Source organism: Pseudophryne corroboree, chromosome 3, assembly GCF_028390025.1.
Source record: "Pseudophryne corroboree isolate aPseCor3 chromosome 3, aPseCor3.hap2, whole genome shotgun sequence".
NCBI classification, from domain to species: Eukaryota; Metazoa; Chordata; class Amphibia; order Anura; family Myobatrachidae; genus Pseudophryne; species Pseudophryne corroboree.
Window position 1 is genome coordinate 372,495,612 of NC_086446.1, and position 15,235 is coordinate 372,510,846.

Genomic DNA, 15,235 nt, shown 5'->3' on the forward strand with positions numbered 1-15,235 from the left:
CAGTACAATAGAGCGCTGAGTTTCAATACAGAATTTGGACACTCTCACAAATTTGTTCAATGATTTGAGGTTGAGTATAGGCCGGAAGGACCCATTTGGCTTCGGAACTAGAAACAGGGTTGAATAGTATCCCCTGCCTCTGTGGGACAGAGGTACCAGCACTACCACTCCTGTGTCCAGGAGGGATTGCACAACCAAGTGTAGAGCTTGCGCTTTCAACGGATCTGAAGGGATAACCATCGAGCAGAAATGGCGAGGTGTACATCTCTTGAAAGAGATTGCGTACCCGTGAGAGACAACTTCCCGCTCCCAGGCGTCTGAAGTGGTCTTTAACCAGGCCTGGGCGAACTGCACAAGTCAGCCTCCCACCCTGGGGTCCTCCAGGGGGAGGTCCGCCCCGTCATGCAGCAGGCTTGTCTTGTTTGGAAGCAGGCTGATGGGTGGCCCAGGATTGTTTAGGTTTTGGCATAGTGGATTTGGAAGTACTAGCCTGTCTCGGGTATGCCTGACCCTTTGCTTTCTCTGGAGGTCAAAAGGAACGAAAACTGGTACTCTTTGCCTTCGGTGCAGAAGGATTTGTACTTGGGAGAAACGTAGTCTTAGTAGTCGCCAAGTCAGTCACAATCTTATTCAGATCCTCCCCAAAAAGAAAGGGAGCACCTCCAAGGTGTTTTGTGGAGTCTAAGACCACCTTCCAGGACCTCAACTACAGAATTCGATAAGCCAGTATAGACGTAGTAGATGCCTTGGCTGCCATTACACCTGCCTCAGAGGACGCCTCCTGAATATAGTGGGAGGCTGTGGTAATATGAGACAGATATTGTCTGGCAGTGTCAGAAATATCTTGAGGCAGCTCATCCTCTAATTCGCGGCCAAGGAGGTTGCTATAGTGGGTCTATGTACAGCACCGGTAAGAGAGTAAATAGACTTCAGGCATCCCTCCACACGCTTATCTGTCGGTTCCTTCAGTGAGGTGACAGTGGTGACAGGCAATGTAGATGACACCACAAGACAGGTGACATGAGAGTCCACCGGCGGTGGAGTTTCCCACTTGTTACTCAACTCCGCACGGATAGGATAACGAGCTAGCATCTTTTTAAACAGGGAAAATTTCTTTCCTGGAGACGACCAGGAGTCCTAACGTATGTCAATTAAATGGTCAGAAAGTGGTAAGACTACTTTAGTAACCTTCTGACGTTTGAACTTATCAGGTTTCTTAGACGCAGTAGTGGGATCTATCTCATCATCAATTTGTAGAATCAGCTTAATAGCCTCCACTAGGTCAGGAACATCAACCTGGGTTGTAGATTTCTCGTCAGAAGCTACTGTATCAGTGTCTGACGGATCAGTATATTCCCCATCCTCATCAGAAGAATTATCTGAAATATTAGTGTATTGTGAGGAGGAAGCGGCCCGCTTGGAGGACCCCTTGACCCCAGAGGGGCGTGGGGTAGACTTTTGTCTAACCAAAGATTGATTTAATTGTTGTATCTGGGTAGACAGAGTGTCCGCCCAGGACGGATTAACTACAGGGAGAATATGTGGCTGCAATGGCACAGGAGGTCCCACAGGGGGCATAAGACGTGTCACAAGCGTATTCAGCATACTTGAGAACGCTGCCCAAGGTGCTACCTGATTGGCCACAGGTGCTGCGGGCTGACTGGGGGATGAATGGCACCCAGTGCCTGAACCATCAGATAGATCCTTGGTGCAATCACTGCATGATGCAGAAGCGTCCCTGGATTTCCCGCCCTGTGTGGCAGACATTATAGGGAATGTAGCCTTAGAGCGTAACAGTACAAAATAGCCAGACAAACACAATACCTGCAAATAACCCCCTGATTTATGTGACAGTAAATACAGTACACAAAAAGAGAATTAAAGCGGTATGAGGTGACTGAAATACACAGTGAAAAATACCAAACAGTATATACCGTGTAACACTATATATATATATATATATATGAGACCCTGACGCACCTAGCCCCCCAGGGTTCAGAATATAGTGATAGCAATAACTGTGATACACGAGAATGAAATCCACACAGCCGCTACGGGCACACTCACACTCAGTCACAGGTACAATGCAGAGGTTATTACAGATAAACAATAAAACTGCACTGGACAAGTAAAACTACATATATATATATATATATATATATATATATATATATATATATATATATATAGTTCCAATATGACCAGCACTCCAAACAAATTAATTAAATACCTGGGTGCCCTCCCACGGTCCAGAAGGAGCAAGAACAGAGAGAGCGAAAACGGGCGGCACTCCACGGATTTTTCAGAAGAATTGAGACAGCTACACAAGCTTGATAATCAACGTTTCAGGTGCTGTTTTAATACCACCTTTCGTCAGGATACAAACATAACATATACAACATACCTTATATAGATCCCAGTGCCCAAACCCACATCACAATCACCGCCCATTTCCGGTCACGGGTGCCGTCATAGCATACGGCCATCCGTAACCAACGGGAGAATCTATTCCCCTAGCAACCAACAAAGCTACTGGTCACCTCCGTGCTCCGGGCCTCCCACCGCCAGCTCGCCCACTGGAAGCGCGTCAGAACCGCGTCTACCAATAGGCGGGCGGGAGGGGAGGGGCCCGTCACCCGGGCAACGGAAAAACAATAATAAAAGACACCGAACAGTGCACGGACTCTGCTGCTGCACGGCTTCACACACTGTCAAAGACATGGATCTGATACTGTATACAGCATAGAATTATCCAGTGAGCTAATTTAGAATACTTAGAATAATGCAGTGAACAAATTATTCATAAATCTGGACCAATTACCATGCAGATAGAAACATCGGTACATTGCACAGGCTAACTAAATTCAGAACCATTCCACAATAAACTAATCTATTATAGCTTGTTAGTGCAGCTAATTTAGATCATCTAAGACATGCTTATAAAAACTAGCTTATAAACAGGTTATTTACAATACCAATGCAATATCCCAGGTTTTCAAGCTATTACTCTGCCTACAGGGGAGTTTTTAAGCTTCACCGATTCTGAGGCAGAGACGGTGCTAACTAAGGACACCTTTAAAAATGCTGCCGGTGTGGATGCTAATGAGGATATTTATTTTTCATTGCTTAAACTTAAGAAAAAGGAGATTGATTATCACCTGCACAGTGTTACAATCTCTGATTATTACAGGGAACGGGGGTTTTAGGATCAGAAATGTCCCCACTATTGGGAGGGGTTTTAGGATCAGAAATGTCCCCACTATTGGGAGAATGAACTCAGATTTCTGTCGTCGTTGGCTTGCGGTGTTGAATAAATGCTCTTGTGACCTGATGCTATTGGTAATAGAAGAGTCTACCAGAATTATGAATGAAACTAAAAACAAGATAGCAGAGGTGGAAAGATCCTCCAAGACACTTTAGACAAGTGACTCTAATAAGGATTGGATGACAAAACTGAATTAAAAGGTTGAGTCATATAAACAGGAGCTGATTAAATACAAAAAATCCAAACTGGTCACTGTTAACAAGGATTATGAAGACCAAACAGTTTACCCCTGGGCAACAGGGCGTTATCCCCTTAGAAGGAGAAAATTCTTTAACAAACGCAATTCAAGGCGTTTTCTGACAGACACTGAGGTGTCTACTGGGGAAAGTTCAACAGGGGAACAGGAACCCTCAACCAGCCCCCAGAGCAATAAACCCCCTTGCCCTGGTGGATATAGTGGGGTCCCTGTGCAGTACAGTGTCCACGCCAGTGGCACGGTCCGTCTTCTGGGACTGTGACCGGACCGCGATTTACCGGTGGGTCCCACCTGGGGGAACCTCTTACCTCCTCCCTGATGTGCAGCCACGCGATCCTGGAGAGCATCAGCGGTGGTGTGCCTGAGGACCGGTGCGCCTCCTCTGCATGTACCCGGGAACCGGCAGCGGGAGTATGCAGCGCTGCTGGGGAAGTGATGGAGCCACAACACAGCATGTCATAATGACATAACAGTGCTGCGGCCCTTGAAGTCTTCTTAAAAAGCTCTTTTCAGGGATACCTAGCGCAGCCCCACCTGTTAAGTGACCTGCTCTGCAGGCATCAACTTACAAACTGAGCGCCAGTGTCCAGAGGCGGGGTTATAGAGGAAGCGGTGCAATGCATCCTGGGAACAGTCAAAGCTATAGCCTGTTGGTGCCTCGGATCAAGATGCAACTCTACACCCCGATGTTTCCCTGTGGAACACAGTGTACCCCGCTGCAGACAAATATTTAAACAACTTATGTGTCCTTGTCCATAGGTTATTCTGACCTTGTTCATAGGTTTTACAGGGCTGATCCAGGTTCAGTGTGAACAGGGACTCATCAGTACCCACCCATATTCAAAATACTGGGTCAGACCCGGTTTGACAATGTAAAAGGGTATAAGTAATCCTAAACCTACTCAAGATGCCAGCCCAAAACTCCGGAGCCAAGGACACTAAATCTGTCACACAGACACTGGCTTCGGCATGCCTTGAAAACAGCGGCAACACGCTCCCATTTTCAACAATGCTGTCTGATGCCCCCAAACGGCCGTAGCCTGTCAATCAGGCTGAGGCATATGGGTCACTGAATACAATGACGCAGGATTCGAACTGCACATGAACAGTGTGAAATAAATCTGGCCAGCTTTGGTTGGCTGCATGAAAAAACAGCCAGCTTTACCCTGTATGCAAACAAAACAAAAAAAATGTATTTGTTCCCCTTATATAGCAACATGGTTTTTCAAGTTGAAAAGTTGCTTGTGGTTTTTTGGTTCGTTTTTTACTCCCAGCTGAAAATCAGCCCCATATCTAAGGTCATATTAGAAACAGTAGCAAATGCTGTGTGAGGTAGTGTGCATCTTATTGAACCCAGAACATCTGCTTCAGACAGGGAGGCGTCATTGCGATTTCACATGTTAGGTCAGAGCATCTTTAGCTGTACAGATCTTGTGAGTTTGAAAACATTACTGGGCTGACCAATGCTTGCTTCAAGAGATTTGCAAACAGAATAACAGATAGTGTAGATCCCTAAGTAACCCCACCTATCTACTGTATGAGGAGTTGCAGTCCAGCGATGTTGAGGATGAAGAGTTTGTTTTAACCAACCAAACTTGTATATTACCTTTTCAGATGTACTGATCTTTTATTTTATGCGAATACTTTTTCAATATTTTCTGTCCTTCCAGAACATTGTGCCAGTTGGTGAGTGCACATACAGTACTGGCATCATGATCATTACCAAGCAGGTCAAATAATCTGGTGTTTGCTGTAATTGTCAGAATTGCTCTTGTTTGCCTCATGCTGGCAAGGTTATTAGATAAGAACATTTCCTGGCACTGGTCTGACACTTAGGAAAAAAGCACGCTGATTACACTAGGGGAATCAACAAGTACAAGGCTGCAATTACTACAGGCTTTATGCCTGTGCCCGACTCAGGATGAGTAATCTGTCTTTGTCACTAAGAGGTATGTGACATCAACCTGTATTCTAGTATAAAATATTTATTTCTCTGACATGTTTTTCCATTGTTATCACATGTGACGCAGTTCAGACAGATGCTTTGCAAAGTACAGAAAATGAAGATCTGGTGACTTACCCATACCAGCTGTAGTCCAGGTAGACTTTGCTCTGTGAATCACAACAGGAAAAGCCATCCAGGCACCTACACAAGAAATGCACTGTGTGAGTAACACATGCCAAGGATCGGCTATAATATCATGAACAACTCCAACACTGCATAAAAAACAGTGATTCTATACATTATTATTATTATTATTATAATTATTATTTTTGTTTTGTTTTTGTTTAAGGCAGTCTGTTCAGAATGCAGAGACATTTTGGTGCCCTGTGCCAGAAAAATAATTGATTCCCACTCTCCCACCATATTTAAAACAGGGACAGTGCGTGCCGAAGGAGCAAGCCAAAAATATAAGGGCATGAGGAAGGGGCATGGCCACAGAATAGTACCAATTCACATTACACGCCACAGTAGTGTCCATCACTCACATTACACCACATGGTAGTACCCCTTACCCACATTATGCCAGGTAGAGCCCCTGATACACATTATGCCAGGTAGAGACCCTGATATAAATTATGCCAGGTAGATCCCACATTATGACAGATAGAGCCCCTGTTATCCATTATGCCAGGTAGAGACCCTGATATACATTATGCCAGACAGAACCCCTAATACACCTTATGCCAGGTAGAACCCAATACCCATTATGCCAGGGAGAGCGCCTGATATACATTAAGTCAGGCAGAGCCCACATTATACCAGGTACAGCCCCTGATATCCATTATGCCAGGTAGAGCACCTGATATCCATTATGCCAGGGAGAGACCCTGATATACATTGTGCCAGGGAGAGCCCATGATATACATTATGCCAGGCAGAGCCCACATTATGCCAGGTAGAGCCACTGATATCCATTATGCCAGGTAGAGCCCCTGATATACATTATGCCAGGTAGAGCACCTGATATCCATTATGCCAGGGAGAGCCCCTAATATACATTGTACCAGGGAGAGCTCCTGATATACATTATGCCAGGCATAGCCCACATTATGCCAGGTAGAGCCCCTGTTATCCATTATGCCAGGCAGAGCCCACATTATGCCATGCAGAGCCCCTGATATCCATTATGCCAGGCAGAGCCCACATTATGCCATGCAGAGCCCCTGATATCCATTATGCCAGGTAGAGCCCACATTATGCCAGGTACAGCTCCTGATATCTATTATGCAAGTTAGAGCCCCTGATATCCATTAAGCCAGGTAGAGCCCCTGATATACAGCACATTATGCCAGGTAGAGCCCCTGATATCCATTATGCCAGGTAGAGCCCCTGATATACATTATGCCAGGTAGAGCCCCTTGTATCCATCATGCCAGTATGTTTTCAGGTTTAAGGGTGTGTGGAAAAAAAAGTCATTTTGGCAACCCTATGCGGCCTCCTCTCACCCCCCTGCCCCCCCCCCTTCCCAACCCCACCACCACCATCTTTCCCCCTACCAGATCTCTGTGGACAGCTTCACCTATAAAAGCAGGCTGCTGTGTCCCATATTCTGTCCTAGCCAGATGTCTCTCTTCACTGATGCATTACTGGGAGCAGGCGTGGCCATGCTGAGCCTGCTGGGACATTCCGGGACCACAGCCACGTCTCCTCCCAATAATGCATCTGTGAAGTGTGAAGAGACACAGCCGGCTAGCACAGGAGATGGGACTCGGTGGCTCGCTGTACTTGCCACAGGTTCTATTCCCACTCTATGGGTGTTGTGGACACCCACTAGTGGGAATAGTCCTGTTTGTCCAATATTCCGGCTGCCGGGATCCCAACAGCCAGCAACTTAAATGTATACCCCCTGGAGACTGCAATATAATAATTAGTTACCTCTGTGCAGTCTTTGGTCAATCAAATATAGGATTATTTTTTTTATAGGTGAGTGAGTATCCATTCAGTAGTCAGGATGGAATGATCTGCAGTATAAGGTGGGCTCTGACATAAACTGGCAGAAAAGACATTATATAACAATTATATATACAGCTTGAGTATCCCATATCCAAAATGATTGGGAAGTATTTTGGATATTGTATTTTTCCGTATTTTGGAATAATTGCATACCATAATGAGAGATCATGGTGATGGGACCCAAGTCTAAGCACTGAATGCATTTATGTTTCATATACACCTTATACACACAGCCTGAAGGTCATTTTAACCAATATTTTTAATAACTTAGTGCATTAAACAAAGTTTGTTGTATACATACACACAATTCATTTATGTTTCATATACACCTTATACACACAGCCTGATGGTCATTTAATACAATATTTTGAATAACAAAGTTTGTGTACATTGAGCCATCAGAAAACAAAGGTTTCACTATCTCACTCTCACTCAAAAAATTCCGTATAACAATTTTCTAGTCACGGGGGTAAATTTACTAAGGTGGGAGTTTTTTTTATAACTGGTGATGTTGCTCATAGCAACCAATCAGATTCTACTTAACATTTATCTAGCTGCTTCTAGAAGATAATAGATAGAATCTGGTTGCTATGGGCAACATCACCAGTTCTAAAAAAAAAACCGCCCACCTTAGTAAATTTACCTTACTGTGTCCTGAAGGATAGACTTAGTGATGATGAACTATGGCAAGTAAGTAGGAGAGGAAATGTGGGTGGTTTTAGGAAGCCATCCCACAAATATTAGGGGGCAAATGAATAAGCTGCTATGTTCTGTAGTAGGTGTGTGGGTTTTACTTTTCACATAATGTTTTGATTAGCGATGTTTAGGGTTTCCATTCAGTACCATGGGGTATAGACAGGTCCACTAGGAGCCATGGGCACTTTAAGAATTTGATAGTGTGGATGCCCGCTCTCCCCATTGCTATTTGCCTTGGTCATGGAACCACTGGCAGCAAGGATCCGAGCTAATACAGATATAGCTGGAGTGCGGGTAGGCCCTTCTGAACATAAAATTGCGCTATACGCTGACGATGTCCTAATATCTTTGGGATCCCCATCTCAGTCAATACAGCCGCTCCTTTCTGAGATAGACCTCTACTCTAAACATTCAGGTTATAGACTAAATACGGGTAAAACTGAAGTATTGAATTTTTATATCCCCGGACCGACAAAGCTCTCTTTAGAGAATTCCGTTCCATTTCAATGGCACAGGCAAAAGAATAAATACTTAGGTATTTTTCTAACGCATAGCCATCATCAACTTTACCAAGCTAATATCCCTAGGCTTTTAGATCGAATTAAGTCAGACTTGTCTTCTTGGTCTAGCCTCTTTATCTTCTGGATAGGTAGGGTTAACTCAGTGAAAATGAACGTGCTCCCTCGAATACTTTACCTATTCCAGACCCTTCCGATATTTATTCCTTCATCTGTTTTTAAATTCTTACAATTTCACACATCACAATTCATATGGGCTAATAAGCGTCCCCGAGTACGATTGAAACTTTTACAGCGCCCCACATATAGTGGTGGCCTAGGCATCCCAGACTTTAGAAGATACTATTTAGCCACACAGCTCTCGCACTGCGTACAATGGTGCAACCCCGAATCTCACAGAGTCTGGGTATCTATAGAAGCCGCCGAGCTAGGTCTCTCTACTCTCTCTTCTCTGGCTTCTGAAATCCTCCCGTCCTAGAAATGTAGCATCCCACCCCATAGTCTACCACTCACTAGCGGTTTGGGATTTTGCCAATAGGAAATATGGCTTGGCCCCAGCCCCATCCCCTGTCATCCCTATATTACACAACCCTGCATTCCCTCCTGGTACAAATAAATCATTGTTTGCTCCTTGGCAGGATAGAGGTATCTTATATCTGAATGATATCACCAGGGACACTAGTTTTCCTCAATTTACTCAGATTCAAGAAAACATTGATGTTCCCTCCAGATATTTTTATCAGTTTTTACAACTCAGACACTTTCATTCCTCACTGGGCCGCGTCCTCTCTAGCAGACCCCTGACCACGTTTGAGACTATGTGTTTCAGACGTCACTCAACCAAGGGCCTTATTTCCCTCTTGTATACTACTCTCACTGGAGACACTCCCTCTCAGCGTGATCCTCATGAGAGAGCATGGAAGACAGACCTAGGCTCGGCTTTAGCTGACGAATGGTCTGAAGCCTGGGGTAACGCGGCGTCTAGTTCCATATGCGTTAGAATCAAAGAGAATGTTTATAAATTATTATATAGGTGGTATTATGTACCATCTCGTCTGAGCAAAATGTACCCAGAAACGTCGGATAGGTGTTGGAGAGGATGTGGCGCAGAGGGCTCTTTCCTACACATATGGTGGTCATGTCCTAAAATAGTGCATATGTGGAGGGAAGTGATTAACTTTATCTCTAGCTTATTGCAGATTCCTATTCCTTCCGACCCTAAATACATTCTCCTCCCCTTAAGCCTGCCAATGCTAACAAAATTTAAAAATAAACTGCTGCGTCATATAGTCTCTGCAATGACATGTCAACTAGCTGCAGTTTGGAAAAACCCTATCCCGCCTTCCATGCAGTCTATAATTGCCCGTATCTGGTACGTTTACCGCATGGACTACATGACTAGCATCATAAACCGCTCCTCTAAGTCATTCGATGAAATATGGAGCCCATGGCTGGCCTTCCAGCATGCCCCTTCACCTTTTAACTTGTGATGCCCTGTACTATATTTGATGGGACCCTCCCCGGGGACTCTACCCTATCCTATTTTGTTTACTTCTCTCTTTTTCTCTCTTCTTCTCTTTCTTTCTTCTCGAATTCTTTCTATTTTTACTTATCAATATTAGTCGGTTAGCTGCGCTACTGACTGCCACCTTTTCTGTTTTATACCACCCGCTCTCTGGGTCAAAAATGGATCACTGTTTTTTTTTGGTTATTTTTATAATTACCAACTATTATACTGTATTTGCAACGTAATATGCTGTAATCACTGTCTGTTGGTATCGGTTTGCTTTTGTGATCCTATGAATGAAAATTATTATAAAAAAAAAAAAGAATTTGATAGTGTGGGCTGGCTGCTACCTCTATGCCCCTCCTACCAGACTCAGTTTAGAAAATGTGCCCGGAGGAGCCGGTCATGCTGAAGGAAGCTCCTGAAGAGTTTTCTGCATTTATTTTATATGTTTGTTATTTTCAGGCAGGGCCGGTTGGCACCAGCCTGCCTGCTTCGTGGGACTTAGGAGGCGAACGGCCCAACCTCTTGAAGGGTTAATGGTCCTGTACCCCGCTGACAGGACACTGAGCTCCTGAGGAAACATTCCCACAGCACGCCGCCACCCCTAACAGAGCCAGAAGAATGAGGAGTGGCGAGTACAGAGCCGGCGTCCCGGTTAGCGGGGCGCAAGCACTTATGGCGGCATGAGGTTACGGAGACGCACTGCCTCTAAACGGGGCGAAATGCATCTCCAGACACAGTACACAACTGCGTCTCAGTACACTGTACACAGTACCCAAACTGGCAAACACAGCCTTAAAATGTCCTTAAAATGGTTCTGCTCCATTTTAAGCACAAAAATTACCTCAGACAGTATAAAAAAAGCGGGAAGACCGCGCACCATTGAAGGGGCGGGGCTTCACTATGAGAGGATCCAGCAGCTTACCAGCGCCATGTTCCCTCTACAGTGGACACAGAGGCTGACTGACAGGGACGCGCAGCTCCTCCGGTGTGACTCCAAATTACCTCAGCGGTACCAGGGAGTACTAAGTACTAAGTTACCTCAGCGGTACCAGGGGGTACTATCAGGGTACTTAGTCTGTGACCCGGCTAAGCTTGGCATTAGCGGTAAGAGCACGGTGGGGGCTGCCTCCAAACAACTCTGTGTCTCCCTGAAGGGCTCTTTGTGGGTTACTTGTGCTTAACCTTTTCCTGTGTGTGTGTGTGTGTGTGTGTGTGTGTGTGTGTGTGTGTGTGTGTGTGTGTGTGTGCTGTCACATTTACATTATGTCAGGCAAAGAGTGTGTTTCTTGTACAGCAGAGTGTTCCTCTTCACCAGGGGGCTCACTACTGGGTACTCAGGGTTCACAGAATAGCAAGGCTGAACCGGAGTGGGTTAATTCTTTTAAAGGAATGATCTCCACTCTTTCTACAAAAGCCATCTCTGGCCCATATCCTGCAGTCTGACTCTGACATTGACAGGTCAGACATGGATTAGGGGGAGGTGGACTCAGGGGGGGGGGGGGGGGGGGGGATGCAGCTCTGTCACAGGGAATAGAGGCTCTTATATCAGAGATGTGCTGCATATTCCTGATAAGGAGTCAGAGGAGTGTGACAAATCTTATTTTAATAAGAAGTCCTCAGTTACTTTTCCTGTGCAAAGGAATTGAATACCCTGTTTGAAGAACCATGGGTTAATCCTGATGAGAAGTTTCAGATCCCTAAAAGGTTGCTCTCATCTTTTGCTTTTCCTCTGGATAGGAAAAAATGGGAAAATCCGCCGGATGTTGTCTTGCTCCTTCAGCATATAGAGGACTCTGCAAACTTTATGGTGGAAGCCATAAAGGAAATAGGCGTGCTTTACGCATGCACCACTGCTATGGCAGTGTCTGCACGCAGGTGCTTGTGGCTATGCCAGTGGACTGCTGACGCGGACCCCAGGAAAGGCGTGGAAGGCCTACCATTCACAGGAGAGGCCTTGTTTTGAGATGAATTAGACAAATGGATCTCCACAGCTACTGCGGGTAAGTCTACGTATCTTCCTTCTGCAGCCCCCCCAACCAAGAAGATTTATTCAGCTTCTAAGTTACAGTCCTTTTGGACGGCCAAGTTCAAGGGCAAATCCAGAGGTGCTTCTACGTCCTCCAGTGGCGCAAGAGGTAAACCACGCAAACCAGCAACAGCAGGTGCTCCAGAACAGAGCTCAGGCTCTGCTTCCTCAAAGATTTCAGCATGACGGTGGACCGCAATGCCTGGAAGGCTGTCAGGTGGGAGCCCGACTACAATTCTTCAGTCAGATCTGGTCACATTTGTGCCAGGATCCCTGGGTCATAGATCTTATTTCCCAAGGCTACAGACTGGAGTTCCAAAAGTCTCCACCTCACAGATTCATCAAATCAGGTTTGCCAGTTTCACAAGAGGTAAGTATAACTTTACAGCAGAGGATCAGTCTGTCGCCAAAGGCCAGGATCTCTCTTCTGTAGTGGCTACAGTCTTCTCACCTCTTCGCAGGACGGAGGCTCGGAATTCAGAACTGGATTCTGTTAACCACAGACGCAAGCCTCAGAGGTTGGAGAACAGTCACTCAGGGGGTGCAGTTTAAGGGAAGATGGTCAAGTCAGGGAGTCATCCTTCCAATCAACATTCTGGAACTCAGGGCCATATACAACGCCCTTCTGCTGGCCCCACATCTTCTTCAAGATCGGGCAATTCAGGTCCAGTCGGACAATGTGACGGCAGTAACGTACATAAACCGACAGGGCGGAATGAAAAGCAGAGCAGCAATGTCAGAGTTGTCAAAAATTCTCCTCTGGGCAGAAAGAAACGCTGTGGCATTATCAGCGGTCTTCATTTCAGGAGTAGAGAACTGGGAAGCAGACTTCCTCAGCAGACACGACCTGCACCCTGGGGAGTGGGGCCTTCACCCGGAAGTGTTCAGGTGCTTGACCAGTCGATGGGGATATCCACAGATCGACATGATGGCCTTTCATCTCAACAAGAAGCTCAGGCGGTATTGTTCCAGGTTGAGAGACCCACAGGTGGTGGCGATAAGACGCATTGACAACTCCATGGGTCTATCAGATGGTGAACATGTTTCCTCCACTTCCTCTGATCCCAAGAATTCTAAAACTAATAAAATGGGAAAAGGTTCAAGCAATACTCATTGCTCTGGACTGGCCAAGAAGGACCTGGTACGCGGACCTTCTGGAGATGCTCCTCGAAGATCCGTGGCCTCTACCTCTTAGCGATGATCTTCTGCAATAGGGCCCGTTCGTTTATCAGGACTTACCGCGGCTACGTTTGACGGCTGATTCTAGCCAGGAGAGGGATCACTAACAAGGTTATCCCGACTATGATCCAAGCCAGGAAGGGTATAACGTCTAAGCATTTCCATCGTATTTGGAAGAAATACGTCTCTTGGTGTGAGAGCAGAAATTATTCTGTGGTGGAATTTCATCTGGGACGTTTCCTACTTTTTCTGCAGGCAGGCGTGGATGTGGGCCTGCGTCTGGGCACCATAAAAGTCCAGATTTCGGCCTTGTCATTTTTCTTTCAGAAACAATTGGCTTCTCTCCCTGAGGTCCAGACGTTCTTGAAAGGTGTTCTGCACATCCAACCTCCTTTTGTGCCTCCCACGGCACCTTGGGATCTCAATGTGGTGCTGCAGTTCCTCCAATTGGACTCGTTTGAACCGTTACAGGAGGTGGACATAAAATATCTTACGTGGAAAGACCGTCACACTGTTGGCCTTGGCTTCACCATGACGTGTGTCGGAGCAGAGGGCTTTGTCTCACAAAAGTCCCTATTTTATTTTCCATGAGGACAGAGCTGAACTCAGAACTCGTCAGCAATTTCTTCCTAAATTGGTGTCCGCATTTCACATCAACCAACCTATTGTGGTTCCGGTTGTCACCGACACCTCTGCTACTTCAAAGTCTTTGTATGTTGTGAGGGCTTTGAAGGTGTATCTGAAAAGAACAGCTCATCACGGAAAGACAGACTCGCTGTTTGTTCTTTATGATCCCTATAAGATTGGGTGTCAGACTTACTATCCAGCATGCTTATTCCATGGTAAGTTTGCCGTGTCCAAAATCTGTATAGTCCCTCTCTACTAGGTCGGTGGGTTCTTCCTGGGCGGCTGCCCGGGGTGTCTCGGCTTTACAGCTCTGCCAAGCAGCTACTTGGTCAGGTTCGAACACGTTTGCTTAGTTCTATGAGTTCGATACTTTGGCCTCTGAGGACCTTCAGTTTGGTCAATCAGTTTTGCAGGAACATCTGCACTCTCCCACCCGGTTTGGGAGCTTTGGTACATTCCCATGGTACTAAATGGACCCCAGTATCCTCTAGGACATAAGAAAAAATAGGATTTTAATTACCTACCGGTAAATCCTTTTCTCGTAGTCCATAGAGGATACTGGGCGCCTGCCCAGTGCTTCGTTCTTCCTGCACTGTTACTTGGTTAAGTAATGTTGGTTCAGCCGTTGCTGTTCCTGTTTCAAGTTGGTTAGCTTGGCTTTCCTCTTGTTGTGTGTGCTGGGTCGGAATCTCACCACTATCCTTATATATCCTGCTCTCAAAGTATGTCCATCTCCTCGGGCACAGTTTCCTAGACTGAATCTGGTAGGAGGGGCATAGAGGGAGGAGCCAGCCCACACGATCAATTCTTGAAGTACCCATAGCTCCTAGTGGACCCGTCTATACCCCATGGTACTAAATGGACCCCAGTATTATCTACGGACTACGAGAAAAGGATTTACCGGTAGGTAATTAAAATCCTTTTTTTGCCATGATAAACTGTCATTTTGTGCTTATAAATATAATACAGAAGACATATACTTGTGTCCAACCGAATCATGTGTAGGTTTTACCAAAAGTAGGAAGGAAACCGTAAAGTCTTGATGTATTATTTATAATTGTGTTTAAATTAGTGATGTGCACCGGACATTTTTCGGGTTTTATGTTTTGGTTTTGGATTCGGTTCCGCGGCCGTGTTTTGGATTCGGACGCGTTTTGGCAAAACCTCACCGAAAATTTTTTGTCGGATTCGGGTGTG

The 15,235-nt window shown here is 45.6% G+C and overlaps 1 protein-coding gene across 1 annotated transcript in view; it reads right to left on the reverse strand.

The window, feature by feature from the left end:
* The window catches only part of TMEM92 (transmembrane protein 92), an 88,584-nt gene that overhangs the window by 41,818 nt on the left and 31,531 nt on the right, over nucleotides 1-15,235 (reverse strand). The window contains exon 3 of the mRNA XM_063959899.1: nucleotides 5,602-5,667. Coding sequence (XP_063815969.1) covers nucleotides 5,602-5,667 — 66 coding nt within the window. The remainder of the gene's footprint in view (nucleotides 1-5,601; nucleotides 5,668-15,235) is intronic.